The following is a 21628-nucleotide window of genomic DNA, read 5'->3' as shown; positions in this document are numbered from 1 at the left end:
TAGAAATCCATAACGCTCACTACTTGTATTATATTTATAATTCTCACGAAAGTTTTATAATTCCAAAAAATATTTTTTAAAAAAAGCGGGTGACGGATGATTATATTTATTTTTAAATCTATTACTTCGATGAATGTCTAAAAATTGTGAGTGTATAAAATATTTATGAGTATTTTATACGGGACTCGAGTAATAAATGATATTGAAGCAGGTAGTTAATTCACGGCATGATTATGTAATTTTTTTTATCATCATTTAATCATGAATGTATGAAATTCTTAAGAAAGATAAGAAAAAATAATTTTATTTATGAATAATCAAGTATTAGTTTGATAGAAGATAAGACGAGAGAAAATAGTTTGATATGATACGAGAGCCTCTAAAAGGTAAAATTATTAATATTAGTGATACAATGAGGGGATAATTATAAATTATCTCTTGTAATTAGTTATCTTTAATATCTAGTCTATATATTTTAAAAAAATATATTAAAAATATTTATATTTACAAAGTGAAATATTTAATCTCGTTACTTTAATAAAATCTCTATCATATCTTAATATTTCACTTTCGTAAGTATAGAAATCTCAATGTAATTTATGAAAGTATAAGAATCGAAATACTAAATATAGTTAATTATATAGGATAATCAATAATTAGCCCTACGATGAGAGATAGAGAAAGACTTTACAAGACCTTAATAAAAATAAAAAATAAATATTTTAGTATTATGAACTTGACTAAACATATAGATTTTTACAAATATTAACGATGTCAAAAAATCAACTTATGACATCATCATCGTCAAATCTCAATGATTCCAAATACTTGAAACTCATCAGCGTCATCTCCAAAATGATCAACTAATCCTTTTAGGTAAACAATGAAATAATATTTAATAGAAAAGAAAGAAAGAAACAAAGAAAGCCTCATCAACCATTAATTATAAGTTTTGGATTTAGATATCATCGATAAACAACTACAAAACCCACAGGTACCTCACAACACAATAAATTATCATAGAGAATGGTGTTTGTATATAAGTAGCAAACATCAAATGATATATTTCTTCTACGGGTACAATAAAAAGTACCAATATATTTATTACACAGAAATTACCTGAACAATGACACTCATATAACATCTTCCACGACAAATCGATTACGTAAAATAACCATAAAAATCGGTGAAGTATTCCTTCTTCAGCATCAAAGCACGACAAATGTAGTTTAGGCTGGCAGAGTGTTTGCTATGTCAATAACAAAACGATATTTGACGTCTCCCTTAGCGAGCCGCTCCATGGCCACATTGATATATTTCATTGGAATAACCTCTACATCTGCGGTGATGTTGTGCTCGGAGGCGAAGTAGAGCATTTCTTGCGTCTCCTCTATCCCTCCTGTGGCACTGCCCGCCACAAGCTTTCGACCTGTCAAATTCGTCTCTCATCAATCTAACAGATCATAGAGATAGTTCATCATCTAGACAAGTTTTCGGTGTTCGAAAGAGATGGATCAAATGTAGAAGATGCTACTTCGCTTACCTACAAGCAGAGGGAAAATCGGAAGGTCAAGTGGCTCTGGAGGTGCTCCCACCATAATTAGCTTGCCATGATACTTCAAGAGATCCAACAAAGGCAAGAGAGAGTGTCGAGCAGAGACCGTATCAATTATGCCATCCATGGTCGCCATGGCGGCCTACATAGAGTATTAGGCGATGATCCAAATAAGAAAATGGAAGTTTGGAGTTTCATAGCGCAAAAACTTGATCGCACTGATTTGATCGATAACTTAGTTTCGTATGTATGAACTATGCGAAGCAAAATGGAAGAGGCAATAAGTTTATGTGTACCTTCATTTGCTCCTCATCGCGGCTTACAATGAAAGCATCAGCACCGAGCTCCTCCACTGCTTCTTTCCGCTTGCCGGGCGAAGTGCTGATGACCGTGACCTTCACGCCGAAGGCCTTGGCGAACTTGACGGCCAGATGGCCGAGGCCTCCGAGGCCGACGACGCCCAGGTGCGTCCCCGGCTGGGATAGCCCGAAGTACTTCATGGGACTGTACACGGTGATTCCCGCGCACAAGAGCGGTGCCCCGGCCGCCATGGGCAGGCCGTCGGGAAAGCCGAGAACGTAATGCTCCTCCACCACGGTCTCGTCGGAGTACCCTCCGTACGTACGAGTGCCGTCGTGATAGAGGTCGTTGTAGGTGAGAATGGATTTCCGGCAGTAGCTCTCCCTCTTGTTGATGCAGTCGTCGCACTCGTCGCACCCGCCGACCATGCAGCCGACCGCGACGGTGTCTCCTACGCGGAACTTTCGCACGCTGCTGCCCACCTGTGTGACGACTCCCACGATCTCGTGCCTGCGATGTCAACAGACGTGAGCTGCTTCCAATTGCCAACTCGATCCAAGGAGTTGAGAAGGAGGTTTTGATTACCCAGGAACGAGAGGATACACAGAAAAGCCCCATTCATTCTTCAGGAAATGAAGGTCCGAATGGCACACTCCGCAGTACAGGATCTTTATACCGACATCCTTTGGTCCGGTGCTTCTGAAGAGAAACAGGAAGAACAAAGAACCAAATTATAAGCATCGATTAGATCTCTTTTCCGAGAACACCTCAGCAGTGATGAAGAAGGATCATAAAGGAGAAGACGAACCAACAACGTACCTTCTGGAGAAGTTAAAAGGGGAGAGCACACCGGTAGTGTCGCGAGCAGCCCAACCGAAGGCCTTCTGAGGGTGTTCTTCCGCAGGAGACATCGCCATGCGTCCACCGGTTATAATTAGTCGCAGAGAGCAGCGATTGCCTTCTCTTTCGATGCTTGCCTTATGCTCGCTGCCCGGTTATATATATATATATATATATATATATATAGGATATGCGAGTGGATGGATCATGTAATCACTGACGAAGGAGCTTTGGACATTTCTATGGCCGCCGCGAACTATTGAGTCGTTACTGTGATGGATACTAATAACCTATAGCATATGATGCAAGTGCTTGCGCACAAAATTTTATCTTATACCTAAAATAATGATGCAATAGTAATAGTAGAGGTTCCGTAATCGTTGATAGTGAATATATATTTGAAAAAATAAATGAGTTCCTTAGAAGGGCCTTTTAGTATGAACGAGAATTAGCAGTTTTCACATCAAACAAAGTCGGAGGGGGAAGAATCAATATGACACGTACCATCTTAGAGAGAGAAAGAAGCACTAAAAGTAAAATACTTCCAAAAAGGTCACACTCCACTCACTCTTCTGCTTGACTTCTACACTCAAGATATATGTAGATATGAAATGGACTCTATTAATATTGTAATATTTATATTTTAAAAAAATTATATTAGAATATTTATAGTTCTGAAGATGAAATAAATAATCTCATTTCTTAAAAAAAAAGGTCACACTCCACTCACTCTTCTACTTGACTTCTACCGGCAAGATATTTGTAGATACAGTCATGTGAAATAGATTCTATTAGTATTGTAATCCTTATATTTAATGTGAAATGAACTCGCTCTTCTACTTGACTGGCAAGGTATCTGTAGATACAGTCATGTGAAATAGACTCTATTAGTATTGTAATCCTTATATTTAATGTGAAATGAACTCTATTAGTATTGTAATCCTTATATTTAAAACACTTACATTAGAATTTTTATAATTCTAAATAAATAAATAATCTCATTTGTTCTAGATCTGTTGTATCGATGAAAAGCACAACATATGATATCACATGTTTTAATAATTTTATAAGTAAAAAATATATAATTTTAATATGCTGACAATGTTTCGATAAATAAAATTATTTATTTTATTTTAAAAAATATAAAAATCCATATATATATATATATATATATATATATATATATATATATATATATATATTCTAGGTATAAGAGCTATGATGTTGGGCTTTTTCCTTTGGTCCATGTCTCTACCTACGTCGCATAGCAACCCATATTTATTGATAATACATGTCCAGTTCATGTATAATTTATTTCTGTATGCAACCCAAATCTGATTTGTATCCACCTCCACCCTCACATATCTGATATAAAATTCTAACAAAATCAGACGAACAAACTAAGCATCCATCATATTCTCAAAGTGAAAATTATTAAGAATATGGTTTCTATTTTAACAGTCTGTCAATATTCAACAAGTTGTAGCCAGACAATATTGGCAAATGGCTAACAAGGTGATGCAATCTACCATTGGCCAGTCGATCCCCAGCTCTCTGTCACAGGTGTAATCGTCATCATCTTACACAATAATAATCTGAACATAACGCCAAACATTATTGTGTTACTGTGAATTGAGATCAACAAGGTGCATCAGACACGAGTTTACTTGGGACGCCTGCGATCATACAGTATATCTTCAAAATTATTCTTTATAGAGTAACCCACTCTGACGAGGTTTTTAACTACACCTGAGGCCACAAGCCCCGCGCTCCTGGAAAACCTGCATCAAAATAAGAATCGATGCTTATGGTCATTTCATGTGACAAGCTGGTAATATTAGATAACATGATTAGGGTAAGAACACACTTGCTAAAGAAGTTATTCTGGGGCGAATGTACCGTTTTAGCTTCTTCCCTATGTGAATGAATAGGAACTGCAAAATTGCAAAGGCAACTAGTAAAAAAGATTATATTTCTGGAATAAAATTAAAGAATGGCATGAACTTTTTAACCTCAATTTACAAGACAGCAAGATTAGGGAAGATTAGGGAAAGCACTTGTTGAGAATAAACAAGGGTGTCTTGAAGGTTTGTTAATAGTGACTGCAGAAAAAGCTGAACAGGTAAATTTGACAACAGATATTTACCAGGCATGCTGAAAAAAAAAAAGCAGGATATGCTTCAATGTAGATCTTTGAATGTATGATGATTTTCAATGTGTGATGATCTATGAATGAAGTTTAGCAAATTTCATCTTTAGACACTGGTCAACTAATGTACCAAAAAGAACGGTCTTTTAGTCTGCATCAAGTTATATCCACACAATGGAAAAGACCACATAAATGCAAAAGTAAAGAAGCTAGGAACATTTGAACACTGACACAAGAACGGACTCCAAACCATATTATCTGGAAAAAAAAAGCTCTGTGTCGGTAAAAAACACCCCAGTTCCTCCAAGAAAAGTGTTGATTAGAAGGAAATAAAGCCATAGAGTTGTCTTCCATTAGTATACCTGTAAATTTTTGGACCCCTGTTGATCGTGGTTCAGAGATGAAATATTTTACCACACAAAAAAGTTGCACAACCAACCATAATAGATATATTTGATCGAACAGCATCAGGGCAGAAAGTCTCATCTAGAGAAACAATGGTCAAAGTGAAAAAGACCCTGGCAAAGCTCTAACTAGCCATTCTCCATTACATTCTACTTGTAATCGTCAGCAGATCAAGGCCTGCAACAGTTCATGTAATTTGTTATTATTTATAACCATAGAATTCATAAGGAATGAAGGAAAATTCTGATCATCAATCATGTCATTTGTCGAAAATATCCTCTTGCATATATTCCCCTCAGCAGTATTCTTCAACTTATTGAATGTCTAATTTCTATAAGGCTTTACATAATTACAAAATCTACCCTGACATAACAAACCCCAAATTGGTCTCAAATGTACAGATTGGTGAATTGATGGTCAAATGCCCAACCAAGCTGATCCGGAAAATACAACATTCACCACCAAAATGCTCAACTCGGAAAAAAAATATAATGAAAAATCCAATCTTTCCCTTATGATTTAATGCTTACAAAATCTGCTTTGCTTAGTGAATGCAAATTGATGTGTATTACAGTATAATGATCTCCCACATACTTAACAAGGCTCATCACCAACATAAGAAGATGATTTTGGGGAAGTATGAATACTATGTCATCAATTCTTGTATATGCCCAGATGCTTCTAGGAATTGCAGAACATCCAACATTCTATTACTTGTATAGTTTACAGTAAAAGCATTCAGCTATCAGAAACAATTAACATCTCCCTTATCCAAAGGACTTGACAAAGAAACGAAGCTCGATATTCTCATTATTAGCGCATCATAAAGCAATAACAGATAGCCTCCATGAATTTACGACAGTTGCATATATGTGAATGCTAAACTGTGAATAATGACAATTCAAAAAAAGATTAGTCATATGAAACAACTTGGGGCATTATATTACCTTCCTTATTGTGCACATGAGTGGGCACATGCTCAGCTGTTGATGTTTTCCTATCCACTAACAGCTGCAAAAAAATTTAATGTATCATTAGAACATCAACAACCAGGCATTTCATTCAAAGAGTAATTTGCAGGTGGAAGTCACCTGCAATGGAGAAGGATACAAATACTGCAACATGCAGATCTACCAAATATGGAAAATCCAGAAAAGATGATAGATAACACATGTTTCCATCAATGCAGAACATATTTGAACATTTAGTCAAATTTCAAGGGTATGGAGGTCATAGTCACCAATAAGTGCCAACTAGAATAACATTAGAGCTACGACTCTTATCCCAGCTGTAGCCACTCAGCATCTTGGAGGTACGAAGAATGTTCAAGATCAAGTGAGGACTGGCTAAAGAGGGTGACTAGTTTGTGTACATAGAGCACAGGAGAGGGAGGTACCACTTTGTCACAGAATGTTAACAAGGGCTGCCCTCTATCATGTTGCCCTTGCCTAAAATTATACTTAACACACAAACAGAAACAACTGCTCGTATACGTAGGCACATCCAACGAGTGCAGATTATGTGGATCTAAGCTCTTGTTTCTGCTTTTGAAAAACTTCAAATATTTTCTGTCAGAAAGTGTAATCCAAAATGTTCAAATAGGTAGAATCTAAAAGAGAAATGTATAAGGGTCTTCTTATGTATATAATTTTTCACATATGCACAATATTGGTCAAGGATTTACAGAGCAAAAGTTTTCACATCTTTCTATTTTTTTATTCTCCTCCAATACTAAAATTCATTTGCAACAAGTAAAGTCTGATTTGCATGTTTAGAATGGAACATCTGTTTGACAAAGTTTGCAATTAAAAGATTTTCAGATATTTTTCTGTTCTCTAATTCTCTATTTAAGCATTTATTCTTCAAATTATTCATCAAACATAAACAGCCTTAACAAATTTGTTTACCATTTTTCTTCAGATAATAAATTAACTGCAGCCATATATCATTCACATTTGTCAAAAATGAGTAACCCAAGTCAGAATATGGAAAGTAAGTGAGAAGAAGATCAATTCCAAAGAAAGATTATTTTAGGGAGGAGGGAAAGCAGAAATTGAAATTCGTAACAGTACAGTTAGTTTAGTTTTATCAAGGTAAAAGATAGTCATTTTTAGGAAAACAGTCCATGCATCAATCAGCCTAAACTGAGACAGCCTGTAAACCTTTTAGTTCATCCATATACATTGCCTTTAATGAATGCAGCGAGATGGTATCAAATTCACTAGGCCGCAACTGACTGACCCATTTAATATAGAAACCTAAATCTTGTAAACAAATTAAAATGTGATGATTAGTTTAATGAGATTTAATATTCATTAACCCGATAACATTCACCAACCCATTACCATAAAAGATGTTTTGACTTCTTTTCTTGCACTTAATTATTTTGGCACTTAAACTATGCCCTAAGAGTTCCACCTACCATCAATGTCTCCCTGTGGATGGCTAATGGTGCTCCAATGACGGAAACTGAATGAATAAATGGAGATGGTGATATTCTTAGCTGACAGCACTTTTAATTCTTTTCCACTTTTTAGTAAAGTTATATTATCTACATACATTTTTTCCTCAATCTTCCATGTAATCAGCTATTGTTTCGCTAGAGGAGTTGGTAAATAAGATGAATACAGTCATGGTGCCCCTCTGCCGGTTTGGCAACAGTTGCAGAGGCAGGTGCTGTTTACATGGCAGCAGTAATTGGACAACCTTAATCATTAGGCAACCACCAGACAACCACCTAGCGTCTAGACATTAACCATCTAGCACAAATGTTTTCCATAAAATCGAGCAAGATAAAATAATTTACTAGATTACCACTTATATTGGTTCCTCAGTTCACTTCCCCTTTAGTCATGTGCACAAATACAACAGCTTATGTAATTAATTTTAACCTAACCAGCAAAGTATTATATGCAGCATACTGGGATCCAATTCACTGAAATGATTGTAATAGTGATTCCAATAGTTGTATAGGTGTTACTCAAAACATGCAGCAAGCAGTAAAAAGCAAGAACACATAAGCAAATGACAGTCAACACAAACAAATTCCAGGCTTTCCCTATCACTCCTTTATTGCATAAAAGAACTTGAAATGGATGATTTTCTGCAATGATCTTATTGAATGCATAGAAGTACTTGAATCAACATCTAAGGTGCATCAGAAACAGAAAACTAAATTGAGTTTCATAAAGCTTTAACAAGAACAAACACGATGATATAAGTTCGAAAAGACCTCAAGGCCCACACAAAAAGGCAACTTTGCTTGATTCTCTTGATTTTCAGTGGTATTTTCTTTGTCATTTAAGAACACTGAATAACCAACGCAAACGTATCTGAAGTCCGAGAGGCTTCGACCTTCTTTATCAGCTTCCATCTCAGATTCCCCCACAATGGAGCTAGGAACTACTGAACAACTTCAAGTGTGAGAAATAGTGAAATTCAACAAAATGTACTCAAATTTTTAAGTTAATTACCTAAATTAGATTTCCCAGAAAAAAATAATTAGTTGCTGAAGTTATACCTACAACTCTCATAGCAGAAACATCTATGGCAAATAATCTAATTTTAAAGTGAATTGTTGGAAGTTTTACTTTAAATTTCCCAAATGTACCATTTTTACTTTAAATTTCACATTGAAATTGCATGTAGGGCCCGAAGAAACAGTCATGTCTCAAGCAAGCATGTTTTTAATTTGGCTCAGATGCACACATAAAATGCACAAATTAACTACGACAATAACAAGTGTGAAGAATAAAAGGATCACGTCCCTAGAATGCTCTTAGTAGATTGCAATGGTGTGAAACAATCGATGCATCCAACACCAGATATTTGAAAACTTTTTTTTTGTTGCTTTTGTTCTTATGGCTGTGAGAAAAGTAGGAAAACATAATATAAAGATAATACCCCATGCACTCTAGCAAGGCATAAGGAAACCAACTTAAAGTTGAAAAAGAAGGAGAATTCTTAGGCAGGTACAACTTATCCTGTAAGGAATAAACATGAGAAAACAAGAAAATAAGGCATTGGTGAATCTTTGCCTCCAATCCTGGTAACCAGGGAGACACATTGAGTCATGAAGGTGATGCTTTTGGAAAATTAGTTACTTAGAAAAGTCAGCAATAAAAGAACTGGTTGTGTAGATTAAAAGAATATTCATAAACAACACGAATACTCATTTTCTATAAGAAACTTTTAGATTCCTCACTAATACCATAGAATCCATCAGCTCACCCATATTTTCTATGCAAAAAGTTACAAGTTCCCATAATCAGATAATAAAAAGTAATTTTGTTCAATCACATTATGACAAAAAGACGCAATTACTTTGCTCTTGTGAATAAAAAGTTCACAAGAACAAAAGAATGAGAGGAAAAAAAAACATTTTCGAGCCTATAGAGAAGAAGTTATGACAAATATACTTATGATGAAGTAATTCTTTCAAAGAAGGTTTATTCAGCTCCTACCCGGATGCAGGTTAATCTAAAGCGGTTCCACGTTCACCAAAGAGGGTTAAAACAGACAGGCTCTTACAAAAGGCAGTATGTCATCATTTACAAGGTGAGAAGCACAAATTATGTTTTCATCATTTCACTCAAAATGAAAAATGGGGTGGAATTCTGTCTCTCCTGACATTTTGTTGATGTGTGCATCAAAGGAAGTGCTAGCATGTAATACCAGCAAAAAAGCATCTGAATTAACAAAATCAAACATATAACTTTAGTCCTATAAAAATTGTATAATTTTCATAATGTTTTCTTATCAATTTTATTTTTAAGATCTTCCCAGAAAGTACATGTCATAACCTCCGCCTGCCTCTGATGATTTCAGCATCCAAAGCATTCTTGGTCACTTAACATCGTGTTGCAAATTTCTATTAAAAATTATATCAAATATAGCAGTCGTTTGTCTAAACTAATTATATAAACAACAAGATACCGACAACCCATCTATATTAAAAACAAAAAAAGCAAACAGATACACTGTGATCAATTGTTTGGGTCTATATATGGTCAATAGCTCATCAGATTGCCCCATTTTCAAGAGAAAAATCTTAAGATCAGATACTAAAAATTAAGGAATCACGTAGAAACACTCATTCTGATCCCCGTTTCCTTATAAAACATCTACGAAACTGTACCTAATTTTCTTGTTCAATCGATGAAATCAATCCCTTATCGTCGTCAATCTAAATGATTACGCAAGGGAACGGACAAACCTACCAACAGTATCCAACGGGGTGAAGCATCACAAAACGGATCAAAATCATTCCCAAAACATCCAAACAAGGTAAGAAAAGAGGGGAGGAAGAAGGGATCGAACCATGTTTGAGCGGCCTCGTGAGGCCAAGGCATAAAGGGTTTCTGGAGTCCGATTTGAGGAGCGAGGAGTAATACAGGCAGCCCTTGCATGATTTGCCCTGGCTGGCATTACGCAGCGAATCTCCGGCATCGCCTCCGCCTCGATCGGCGCCGCCGGCCGACGAGCTCTCCTCCATCGCCCCCGCGGTAGACGCTCCAGATCCGATACTGCAGCTCGGTTTGCAGGTACGCTCCTCCGCCGCTCCGCGTGCTTCCGCTCTTGGGAGAGAAAAAGACGTCCTCAGGATAAAGGAATGACGTGGTTATTGCCCAAAAGAAGTATTTTATCTTTGATAACTTTCTGGAGAAACTCTTTAACTTTTAAATGGTCATTTTTGACAGCAAAATAAATCAAACTAAAATAATAATAAAATATAAAAATAATATAAAGCAAATTTAAATTACCCTAAAAATTATAAAAATATCTTAGAGAGTAAAAAAAACCGTATAATTCATGTCTTTATTTTATAATAATATCCAACTATTCTATGAATATTTTAAATAAAATTAATTTAAAATTATTTAGAATTATTAAAATAGAAACTCTTTTAAAGGCGTAAAAAAATTAAAAAATTAATATTTTTAGTTTTGTGGATAATGTTTGGTCTAAAAAAAAAAGTTAAGATGTATTCTTGAGTTTTTATTTATCAAAATACTATAATGAAGACCAAACCTATAGAATTTGAAGGAACTTATGATCGGTTATAAGAATTTTTGAAAATAATGTGAGTATATCAATTTTAAGAATTTATTATTCATCCAGTTTGACGTTCAATTTTTTTTATATGATAATCATTCATTATAATGTTTGATTCTTTGGGTCGACCCTATAGCTACCTAAATCCATAATCAAAATAAAGCTATGTGTTTTACCTTTAAAGGGTTAACGTTGGACTCGATATAAAACTAGTCTAATGATTGCCTCAATAAAAGACTTTTGATTTGATGATTATCCAATTTAGCCTATTTTGATGGTTAATCAAGACTAGTCCTCGTCCATAACTCATCTTACATATTATCGAAGCTTTCAATGCTTCATAAAATTTTTTGATCATGTTATCGAATCTTTCAGCACATTATCCTATGCTCTAGGATGCTCAATTTTGTATACATCAATCAATTTTCTGGCTTGATGATCTTTTAGCTTGATGATCGATACTTTGACTCAGCATTTGACTCATTTGATAATATTTTAGTACAATGAATAATTCCCTTAGTTGAAATATTTTGTGTCGCTTATCTCAAAAATATAATAACTCATCAAATTTTGGATTATCTTACTAGGATAATATGATTGAATTCTACCATAAAACATCACACGAACACCCATTCCAACTATGAAACGTCATACATCGTATTATAACAACACAACACGATAGAATCCAATTATAAAATATTATATTATAATAAAATAATTAAATTTGATCATAAAATTATTCTCATACATAATGTGATCGAATTTACTCACGAAACTGATAGAAATAATAGAAGATAAGAACAATAGAATATAAGAAGCTTTATTGAAGTAGAGAAATTTTAGCTTGAATCTATTAACATGTTCCCTCTCCTATTTATACAAATTAGGAGGAAGGATTTTCCTAACAGAATAGAGGATTTTCCTCAACAGAATAGAGAAATTTCTTCATATAGTTAAGAAAATCTTATCTTCTATCAGAAACATCCAACAATATGACTAAATCTATCATGAAACACTATACCAAAAATCCTATTAATCAAGACAAAGGAGTATGGTTACAAAACATTGTTAAAAAATGACATATTTATCGTCCATCTCAAAGTAACCACCGAACAATCTACGGTTACAAAATAATATATATATTTATATAGTAAGTGATATAATCAATAGCCTATCGAATAAGATATCATATCTGAAATTTTTCTATGTATCAAATCACGATAAGAGGCATATGATATAAGGCTTTGACATATAGACATTCTAATGATAAGTCACATAGATATAATTATGGAGATAATGATTCCAAGCCATGATTCTAACAAAGATAATGACTCAATTTTGATAGAGTAATTTAGTTAACTAAAAAGACAAGGTAACATCGATCTTCATTCCATAACTCGATGATTTGACATAAGATATCATGACTAAATGATTATATTTAATAATTCTTAATATTAACACCTACCTCAATTTAATAATTCCTTCAAAATAATATTAAAAAAAATTCTCATGTGTCTCGTTAAGACTCCATAAAAATCATATCTCTTAATATCTTTCGAGCCACTCGAAGAAAAATTATAGGTTACTAACCAAAATAGTTAAGCTAAAATTGATAGTAATATATTCTTATAAACTAATTTTAATCTTACCGCACACCTATCATATAAAAATGAATCCGATTGGATCTAAATCTTCTTCCCTTGAGAGGCAATCGAAAATCTAACTCATCAATATATAACATAGTTATCATTCTTATACGATCTAATCCTTTTCATTGTTTCGGATAAAAGCCATCCAAGATAAAATAATAATAATAATTATAGACTGTTTTTACAGGCAACTTCTATTTTGTTTTATTTTTTTGATTATCTGGCGAGTGCCTAAGACCCACATGCCCCAGCAGTGGTACCCACCACCCCGGTCGCTGGCCGAATCACCGTTGAAAACACATCAGGGTTTGATGGAAGCCACAAATACGAGTCCGACGCCATCCATGTCAAGTTTCAAGTGTGACTCGGCCCCGAAGAAAATAGGAATCCAAGTGCTGCGGGCCCGTAAAAGCATCATAGATTCTTCCCACTTATTCTCTGTAGAAGAAAAAGGTTTCTATAAACCCTCGAGCGTTTACAAGCCATTCATCCTGTCGTACATGTATTGTTCCTCCAGTGAGCTCATTTTCCGTGTACTTTGGAGCCGGATCATCCTCAACCCTAGCCTTTCTCTCTGATCCGTCTCCTCTCTCTTTTCCCTCCCCGTTTCCCTCCGCTTCTCCTTCGACACCCGACCTAATCTGTTCTTCTCCCTCGTCGCAGCCGCCGCCGCGGCCACTGCCGCCGTTCACCTTTCCCCGTCCGCCTCGGGTGGCCCGGAGTCGAGCGACGAAGTACCCGGCTCCTCGTCCCACTTCGTGCGAACCCGTGTTTTCTTTTCGTGGTGATCCGAAAGAGGGTTGGCTCGTGCTCGCGGATCAAAATCAATCAGGTCCGTTTCTGCAACATCTAATTCGGTAGATGTTTCTTGGTTCTTGTTTCTTGATCCCTCCAAGAAACCTTTTCGTCTTTACATTCTTTTTCCCCCCTTTTATGTGCGCGCGTGCGTGTAAGGGGCCATACACAAGAGACGGAAAGAAACATTCTTCTAGGCTGTCGATATTACAATCTTTTCACGCTTACTAGGTTTCAGTCTGATAACGTGTCCAATGTACGGATCTTAATGGGAAGCCTTGGTTGTAGTATTACTTTCGTCAGTCACTGAATGGAAAAAGTCGTTGGTATGTTTTAGCCTTTGTTTGATCTGATTCACATCTTTTGTGGTGGAATTAATTGATTGTGCTGTTTTCTAATTTTGTTTGTATGAGTTTTATGTGAAACAATAACTTACTCGGTTAACATTGTTAGCTTATGAGATCTATGCAAATCCACTTAATTTTCTCGTCCAAGTTACACATATAAGTTGTTTGTACACAGAACGCCACTTAGCATATGCGAATAGGTTGGCCTGGCTGAAGCATTTATCACTATAGAGGTTGGTACCAGGGAATTCAATTTTGGATATTGGACCCAGACCGGCCCATGTACAGTGTTGCTATTTTTCTGGTTTTTCTGGTGAAGGAAGGAGGAAAAAAGAGGAGGAGAATAAGATGTATTGGTACGGTGATGAATATGAAAAATATAATTTAGACAAGGCATATCATAACATTTTGTATAGGTTTCTTGGTGTACTTCTAAAGGAGGACTCTTGAGTACTCATTGATGGATGTCAAAGATTAGCCATGAGAAATAGTAGAAGCATGAAAGCTTATCTATTACTGAATATGGTGAGTTCTTTCTCATTTCATTGATGTGATTTAGTAACTGACAGCAAAAACTGAGTAGATCACTATTTACTCAGGGAAATATATAGATAATATAGGAACAATGTAACCCTGATGGTTTTTTGGTTTTGGGCCCAATGTTCAGTATTTAAGTAAGCCATGATAAACTGTATTGGATAGTCTCTAACAGTTAAAACGTAGGAAGCTGAAATAGAGAGAGACTAGGGTATTCTCGTAAGGAATGGCAATCTGAAATGTCATTCATGTGTCTGGTCATGGGAGTTTATCATGTGAATGTCTCTTATAAGGCTTTATGCAAACCTATATTGTTTACAGATGAATGTCTGAATGATTTGATTGCTTCATGTGGCTGATCACGGGAGTGTATCATGTGAATGTCTCTTATAAGGCTTTATGCAGACTTATATTGTATAGAACATGTCTGAATGATTTAATTGCTTACTGTATACATATGCATCCATGTATAGCCAGCTTATTGAATGCTTTTGTCTACTCATGCATATGCCACCTTTTCTTATTCAAATTGTCTTTATATTGTTGCTGGTCTTGTTTCTGTGATTATTGTTAATCATTATCTTGACGATGATCATAATTTTGTAATAGGCCTTTTTAGTTATCGATGTTGATCAAATCAAGTATTGGGTTATTGGTTCATTGGTTGCAGTCACTTACTCATGTGCCAAAGCTGTTACTTCTTTCTAAAGCTGGAGAACCAAGGCATCATGCAATTAGACCAGTAACTAATTAGGAAGCATCCAAAATATATTCAAAAAAGAAAATAATTATATTATGTTAAATAATGGGCCATAATAAAATTATTTAATTCTTAATCATCAAAGTTTCTAATCATCCAAATAAATAACAAACATTACTCACTGACACTTTTATACAAATTATAAAAAATAAACCTGTGACCTCCTCAATTAATCCTTTGTTCCTTAACTAAAATATTGCTACTTATTTCCTAATGGCTAAATCATCTATCCTTATTAGGAATTTTGATTAATTAGTGCTTCCTATTTTCGTAGCCTCAAATAAAGCATTTTATAATTATTTTTAATTAAAATGAAAACAAAAATAAACATAAAAATCTCTCACCTTTTTCAAAGGCCTCCTCATTCCCTTATTTATATCGGCGAACTCCTTCCCTTTTTCATTCATCTCGGTTGGGGAAGAATTCAATCTCGAGGAAGGATTGCGTTCTCTTAGGCTCTAAGTAGGTTATCCTACATTTTCTTTAATTTAATTAAAAATTATTTGATTGATATTATTTTTAATTATCCATGAATTTCTAATGTTAATTACTTTGATATTTTCAACGTATAAACAAGAGGGGTATGATGGATGTTTTAGATTTAGTTAATTGTTTAAAATTTAAAAAAAGTAAGTAAACCCTGTTTGAAGATTTTGATAAACTTCCTGTTTTTCTGTCAATTTAGATTGTTTGCTAACATTAGTTTAATTGTTTGGACTTTGGAGCATGACGTAAAAGTTTGAATCTTTTTTTATGGATTTTCATGTCTTCATGTTCTGAATTTGATTATTGTGGATATTGCTTTAAAATCTTGTAAATCTTTTTTATAAATGATCATATTTAATATTGTTTAATCCTGTTTATAAATGTTCAGATTTAATATTGTTTAGTCCTGTTTAAAGATTCCCGTATTCAATATTGTTTATATTTTTGTGTTATAAATTAATTGAGAAATATTTCTGTTGTTTTTACCTGAAATAAAAGAAAATAATTTGAATCGGCTCGGGTCAAGCCTAGGCAAGCCCAACATGAATCAAATGGGCTGGGCCAGGTTCCAATTGGGTTTGTCAAGTGGATTGAGCGGCTGGGGCCATTCGGTGTAGAGAGAGGATTTATAAAAGTGAAACTTTAGTACTTAAGTGTGGAAGTTATTTATGTGGACAGATGCTGATTCTATCATGAGTAACAATGTTGAAAGTGGTGGGTGGAAATTTCTCCTTGAAACTTGTTCTTTGGTTCTTAATTTACAAAATTTACTTAAGCAAAGAACTTCATTTAAATAATATATTTGCACTTTTCTAATATTTCTAAAGTTTCTTATATATGAGTTGTGTAGGTTATTCTTTGATTGTGACCTTGATATTTTCATCTTTTTTCTGTTATGAACATACATCTAGAGATTTTACATGTCCTAGATTTGCTTTAGAAAATGATTCTTAGACTGTGACCTCATATATTTATCCTTGTTCTGTTAAGCATATAGTTCCAAGGACTTGTTTTACAACACTGTATTTGTTAATTGATGGAACTACATTGAAAGATTGAGTTCAATCACATGTTCTTTTTATTGCAGATGTTGAGTTATGGATATGCTAAGCGATGATAGGATGTATTCCAAGGGAAAGTTTGGAAGAGGTAAATTTCTCAAAGGAAACTCTTTGAAAATTTGAGTGGTTCAGACATGCAATTTTAAAGTTCATCAAATATAGTGGCATGGAAATTTTTATTATCTGATTTTTTTAAACTTATTTTTACAAACATTAGGAAGAATACAAAAAAATCCCATAAATTAAGGCATTTCAAGCATTACAACTTTCCTTCTCTTATTTCAAAAGAAAACTTTCCTTCTCTTATGAATATATATTTTGATATTTGATTTAAGGAATAATCTTCCTTTTCTATCCAGTGTTTGATTGATGGTCTTCCAGAAAGTTTAAACTTCCTTGTAGAGAATATTTCCAATCAAGATTTGTGTTCTTAATCACAATCCAGTTGGTTTCTTCTATTTTTTCTCATTTGCTTTTTTTTCACTTTGAATAATCTAGAAAACCAAATTAGAAATGTTTGAGACGTAGCCATAAGGCAACTTATGGAATTTGCAAAAACACCATAAACTAATAAAATTTTATTTAAATAAGCAATAACTAAAATGTTCTTGCATCAGTTTGCAGTCCCATAAAGCTATATCAAAGCTTTAAAAGTTCCTCCTTGTTGCAATCATTTTAAATATTTTTTGAAATCAAGATTAGCACAAGCGTATATTATGATTTTCTTGATACTCCTGAATTGAGGGGAATTCAAGCAGGTATATATTATTATTCAAATTTGTTAAACTTGGATTACAAACATGTTCAGTACAAAGTATTAGTGACTTAATGCTATTATCATCACTGCAGAAGAAAATTACCAGACATCATGGCCTGTTGTTATGAGACAATGAATATTTTTTTAAAATAAAAATTGCTTCAGAATTTGTTCCTGCAAATGATTTAAATGCTTTCGGGTCACATCCAATTATCAAACCCACGTCACTGGCCATCACCGTGTAGCACAATCTTATTTTTGTGATTCTGAGATACACCACGTAATTGGTTTGGTCTGTACATTTGGTTCTGTTTTGGATGATTGTAAGCTGTACAGTTGCATATGATGAGGAATTTGAGACATGGCTTAGCTCAACTTGTGTACTTTATGGTACTTATTTATGGAAGCTTGTGCCTGTAATGACTGATTTTGAATACCATTGAACTGCGGACCATACCTCACTTACCGGTTGATGCCAATATTTTAAATCATAGACCAAAAGCACACCACTATTGATAACAGTATCTACAACCTTGATCAGACTCATGTGTAGGTAGTGATTGTCATTCCCTTAAGGATTGCAGAAAATTGACTTTGCAATCACTATAATACGATGTCATTAGTAATTGTTTGAATCTCTTGTTTATTTGACTTTTTGTGCATTTATCTTTGAAAAATTCAAATTCAACTATTTGTTTGAACATACAGGGCCTAGGGAGCTTACGGGTGCTGTTGATTTGATAAAGCACTACAAGTTGTCAGCACTCCATGATTTTTTTTGCAAAAGAACTCTTCCTTCGTCGATTTCAGACACACATTATCTCCACAATGTTGTAGGAGAGACAGAAATTCGAAAGGGGGAAGGCATGGAGCTGGGTCAGCTCTTTCAGAGTGCTCCATACCTGAGAGAGACAACATCTCAGATTCAACAATTTGACTTGGAGATACTAGGGCAAGCATTTCAGCTGCGAGACACAGCCCCTATCGACTTGCCTTCAGTAAGAATCCTGTCATCTCAATGGGAATTTATATTTTTATTGTTATTTCCTACAAGAACGGTCCTGTTATATTCTGCAGTCAGAAAAAGGAATACCCACCATTTCTGGGAAATCTATTGGAGATTCTAAAGGCAAGGAGAGGAAGCACAGAAAACACAAGGACAAAGATAGAGAGAAGGACAAGGAGCATAAGAAGCACAAACATCGCCATAAAGATCGCACTAAAGATAAAGATAAAGAGAAAAAGAAGGATAAAAGTGGACGCCATGATTCAGGTGGCGATCATTCAACGAAGCATCATGAGAAGGTCCTTTTTTGTTCATTCATGTTTTTGCAAATTGTATATGTATATGCATTTATTTTCATTCAGTCTAGTTCTTCATGTTTTTGCTTACTGAAATAAATGTTTCAGAAGAGGAAACATGATGGTAATGAAGATTCTGTAGATAATCACAAGCACAAGAAGACTAAGGTAGTGGGAGTTCTGGTTTTCTCAGCTTCATTACTTCTTTATGATTATATTTGCTGGTTTCATCTCACCAAAGCAATCTTAACTTCTGAAATATTTCAGCATAAGAGTTTAAAGATTGAAGAAGTTGGAGGCTCAAAAGTTGCAAGCTGATGAAAGTTGATCTCTTCTTTCAGTGTCTTACTGTCAAACATGCTGGTGGAGAAGAATAGTTCGAAGGATTTCTTTTCATGCACCAGAATTCTTTGAGGTATACCTGCTTCTTATCACCTTGATAACATTACCAAAGTGTCCCTTTTGATCAACCAATTCGTATATTTACTCTGATATGATTTGTTACAACAAACTCATCTGGTTTCTGTGTCATGATTGGACTTTGTCTACTATCAGGATTCATACATGGCAAAAAAAAGGCGTATCACCTTCATTAGAATTATCATATCGATGACTTATCCTAAGGGTGCTGTGGCATGTTACTCTAACAATGGGTCATGATACAAGTGTTCTATGGCATCTGTGGATATGTTTGTATCTCTTGCCATGTATATTATCATTCTCTCTTTATGGTCTAAGAAATTATCAGTCTCTCTCTATGTTCTAAGAAGTCGAAACAAAATTATTTAATTGGAAATCCACAATCATAATCAAATAGTGGATTGCCATTTGTGGTGTGTAAACATGGACTTTTTGGCATGGCAAGAAACCGTGCTTGAAAAGCACATGCCAAAAGTTAGCATCGGCATGTCTGTGCAATGTTAGCACCTTGGCGTGGGTCAGCATAGCGCATGCCCTTCTGATGTATCAGTCAGCACAGAAACCGTTGCCACCACTCATGCTTTCAAGTTTATAAGGGTGAATACATTAAAATAAGTGTGCATTTCAGTTGGTGAGTGGAGGCACAAGTTTTTGTTTCAGTATCTTTTACTATAGGTCTATTTGTTAACCTAATGCGCTGCTTGACATGTTCTCTGCAGTTTGCAATTATTCACTTATTTACTCTGATGGTTCCACTCTCATATAACTTCAGTTGAGGCCAAGTCCCAGTTTACAACTGAAATATATTCTGAGCGGAGGATCAATGCTACATGAAGTGCAGTCAGGATCTAAATCTTGAATGAAAGGCTGAAGTAATTAGCTTTGACCATAGGAGAAAAAGAACTTGCACTACATGTGCTGTTTACCAGTCAATGCATGAGAAAAAACAATGTTTGCTATGAACAGCAGCTCAAGGGAGCAAAGGAGATTCTGTCTCTTGAATCCATTGAAGATGATGACAGATGATATATCCACATATCTTTTCGTGTTGAGTGGATAGGCACTCCTTTTCTGTCTCTGGTTGCTAGTTCTTCAATTTCTTCCAGGGATTTTTTTTCTCTTTCTTTTCAGTGTACAGTTTTGTTATTCTCAATTCTTTTGTGATTTCAAGTAGCTCAATTTTGGAGATACTATGGATTTATGATTGCCAATCCATCCTCTCTGACTAGAGGTGAATTTTTTTTTATTTTGTCTGATTAGATTCATGATTGTAAAGCAAATTTATTACGGTACAAATTCGGATTTATGATTTTGTTGGATAAGGATGTGGTATTTCATTGACAATTCAGCCTTGTATCAGCATCCTCTCTGGCACAAACCGTCTTTTGTTCATGTAGATGACCATATTATCACAAAGTAGGTGCAGAATTATAAGAAAGCATGATGATCAATATTCAGGGACTAGTTAGTGATTACGGTAATAATTATTGGGTTTTCTTTAACCATTTATTTCGTAACAGTGTGTTCATCAATGCGTGACTCCAGCATTTGTAGTTTGACTTTTGCTACTCTTCCTATCTATACAGAACGAAGTTAATCTTCCTGTATCATACACGTTCAGCTGTATCCATGTAGTAATATGGATATATAATTAATATCCAGCATATCCCCGTGTTTGCATTAGACAATTACTGCAGTGCATAATGTGGTCTAGAAACAATGTATCTAGGGAGCGATGCCCCTTTGCTCGCATCAGCTGAATAAATTAGCAGAAACTATCGATATACCACCCATCTGATCTTTTCTAAATCTTCTCGCCTCCTAAGCCCAATTCTTTTATGCTTCTGGTGTGTGTCGACGGTCAACAGCACTAGATTTATGGAGCAGCTTCTTTGCTGACGGGATGGTTGAAATTTTAGATGTTCTTTCAATGATATGATCTGCTTCAAGACACTAGTTGACGATAAACACATACCTATATACCCTGTTTCATGACTCCAGCTTGGACTTTTTCGACGGTCTCAGATATTGGACATTCTAGTGGATTCCTTGCTACTTTTGTCTGGTTCCAGTTCCGCTTACGCGTCGTCTGTACTTGAAAGCATTAGAATGAGATGGCCTTTAAATTTTACTCAAACCTCCAAACCATTATTTGTATTTGTATGATCTATGCACATCAATCCTCTACAGCAGAATGGAGCATGCCTCAGG

The 21628-nt window shown here is 35.0% G+C and overlaps 3 protein-coding genes across 12 annotated transcripts; 1 reads left to right on the top strand and 2 right to left on the bottom strand.

Moving 5' to 3' along the window:
* Positions 1–1014: 1014 nt before the first annotated feature.
* Positions 1015–2840, bottom strand: LOC135642533 (8-hydroxygeraniol dehydrogenase-like). Its single transcript, XM_065158760.1, has 5 exons — positions 2675–2840; positions 2441–2554; positions 1852–2365; positions 1544–1697; positions 1015–1429 (listed from the first exon to the last, which is right to left on the bottom strand). Exons 1-5 carry the CDS (start codon positions 2770–2772, stop codon positions 1230–1232), a joined length of 1080 nt encoding a protein of 359 aa, XP_065014832.1. The 5' UTR covers positions 2773–2840; the 3' UTR covers positions 1015–1229.
* A 1247-nt stretch (positions 2841–4087) lies between these two features.
* LOC135642534 (uncharacterized) lies at positions 4088–10869 on the bottom strand. Of its 2 annotated transcripts, none has more exons than XM_065158762.1 (5): positions 10569–10869; positions 8482–8651; positions 6197–6260; positions 4563–4629; positions 4088–4476 (listed from the first exon to the last, which is right to left on the bottom strand). In XM_065158762.1, exons 1-5 carry the CDS (start codon positions 10741–10743, stop codon positions 4359–4361), a joined length of 594 nt encoding a protein of 197 aa, XP_065014834.1. In that variant the 5' UTR covers positions 10744–10869; the 3' UTR covers positions 4088–4358. The 2 variants fall into 2 exon arrangements, with proteins under 2 accessions (XP_065014834.1, XP_065014833.1); XM_065158761.1 differs by having other exon boundaries at positions 8482–8654; positions 10569–10868.
* Positions 10870–13406: 2537 nt separating this feature from the next.
* On the top strand, positions 13407–20663 carry LOC103990405 (mediator of RNA polymerase II transcription subunit 19a-like). 9 transcript variants are annotated; one of them, XM_018828732.2, is made up of 7 exons: positions 13407–13784; positions 16965–17026; positions 18404–18693; positions 18773–19000; positions 19106–19165; positions 19339–19412; positions 20190–20663. In XM_018828732.2, exons 2-6 carry the CDS (start codon positions 16975–16977, stop codon positions 19372–19374), a joined length of 666 nt encoding a protein of 221 aa, XP_018684277.1. In that variant the 5' UTR covers positions 13407–13784; positions 16965–16974; the 3' UTR covers positions 19375–19412; positions 20190–20663. The 9 variants fall into 9 exon arrangements, 5 of the variants coding, with proteins under 5 accessions (XP_018684277.1, XP_018684276.1, XP_018684278.1 ...); XM_018828731.2 differs by having other exon boundaries at positions 20137–20663; XM_018828733.2 differs by having other exon boundaries at positions 19553–20663.
* Positions 20664–21628: the final 965 nt, after the last annotated feature.

The sequence above is a fragment of the Musa acuminata genome, chromosome BXJ3-7 (assembly GCF_036884655.1).
Source record: "Musa acuminata AAA Group cultivar baxijiao chromosome BXJ3-7, Cavendish_Baxijiao_AAA, whole genome shotgun sequence".
Classification (NCBI taxonomy): Eukaryota; Viridiplantae; Streptophyta; class Magnoliopsida; order Zingiberales; family Musaceae; genus Musa; species Musa acuminata.
This window is presented reverse-complemented; position numbering and strand designations above follow the sequence as displayed.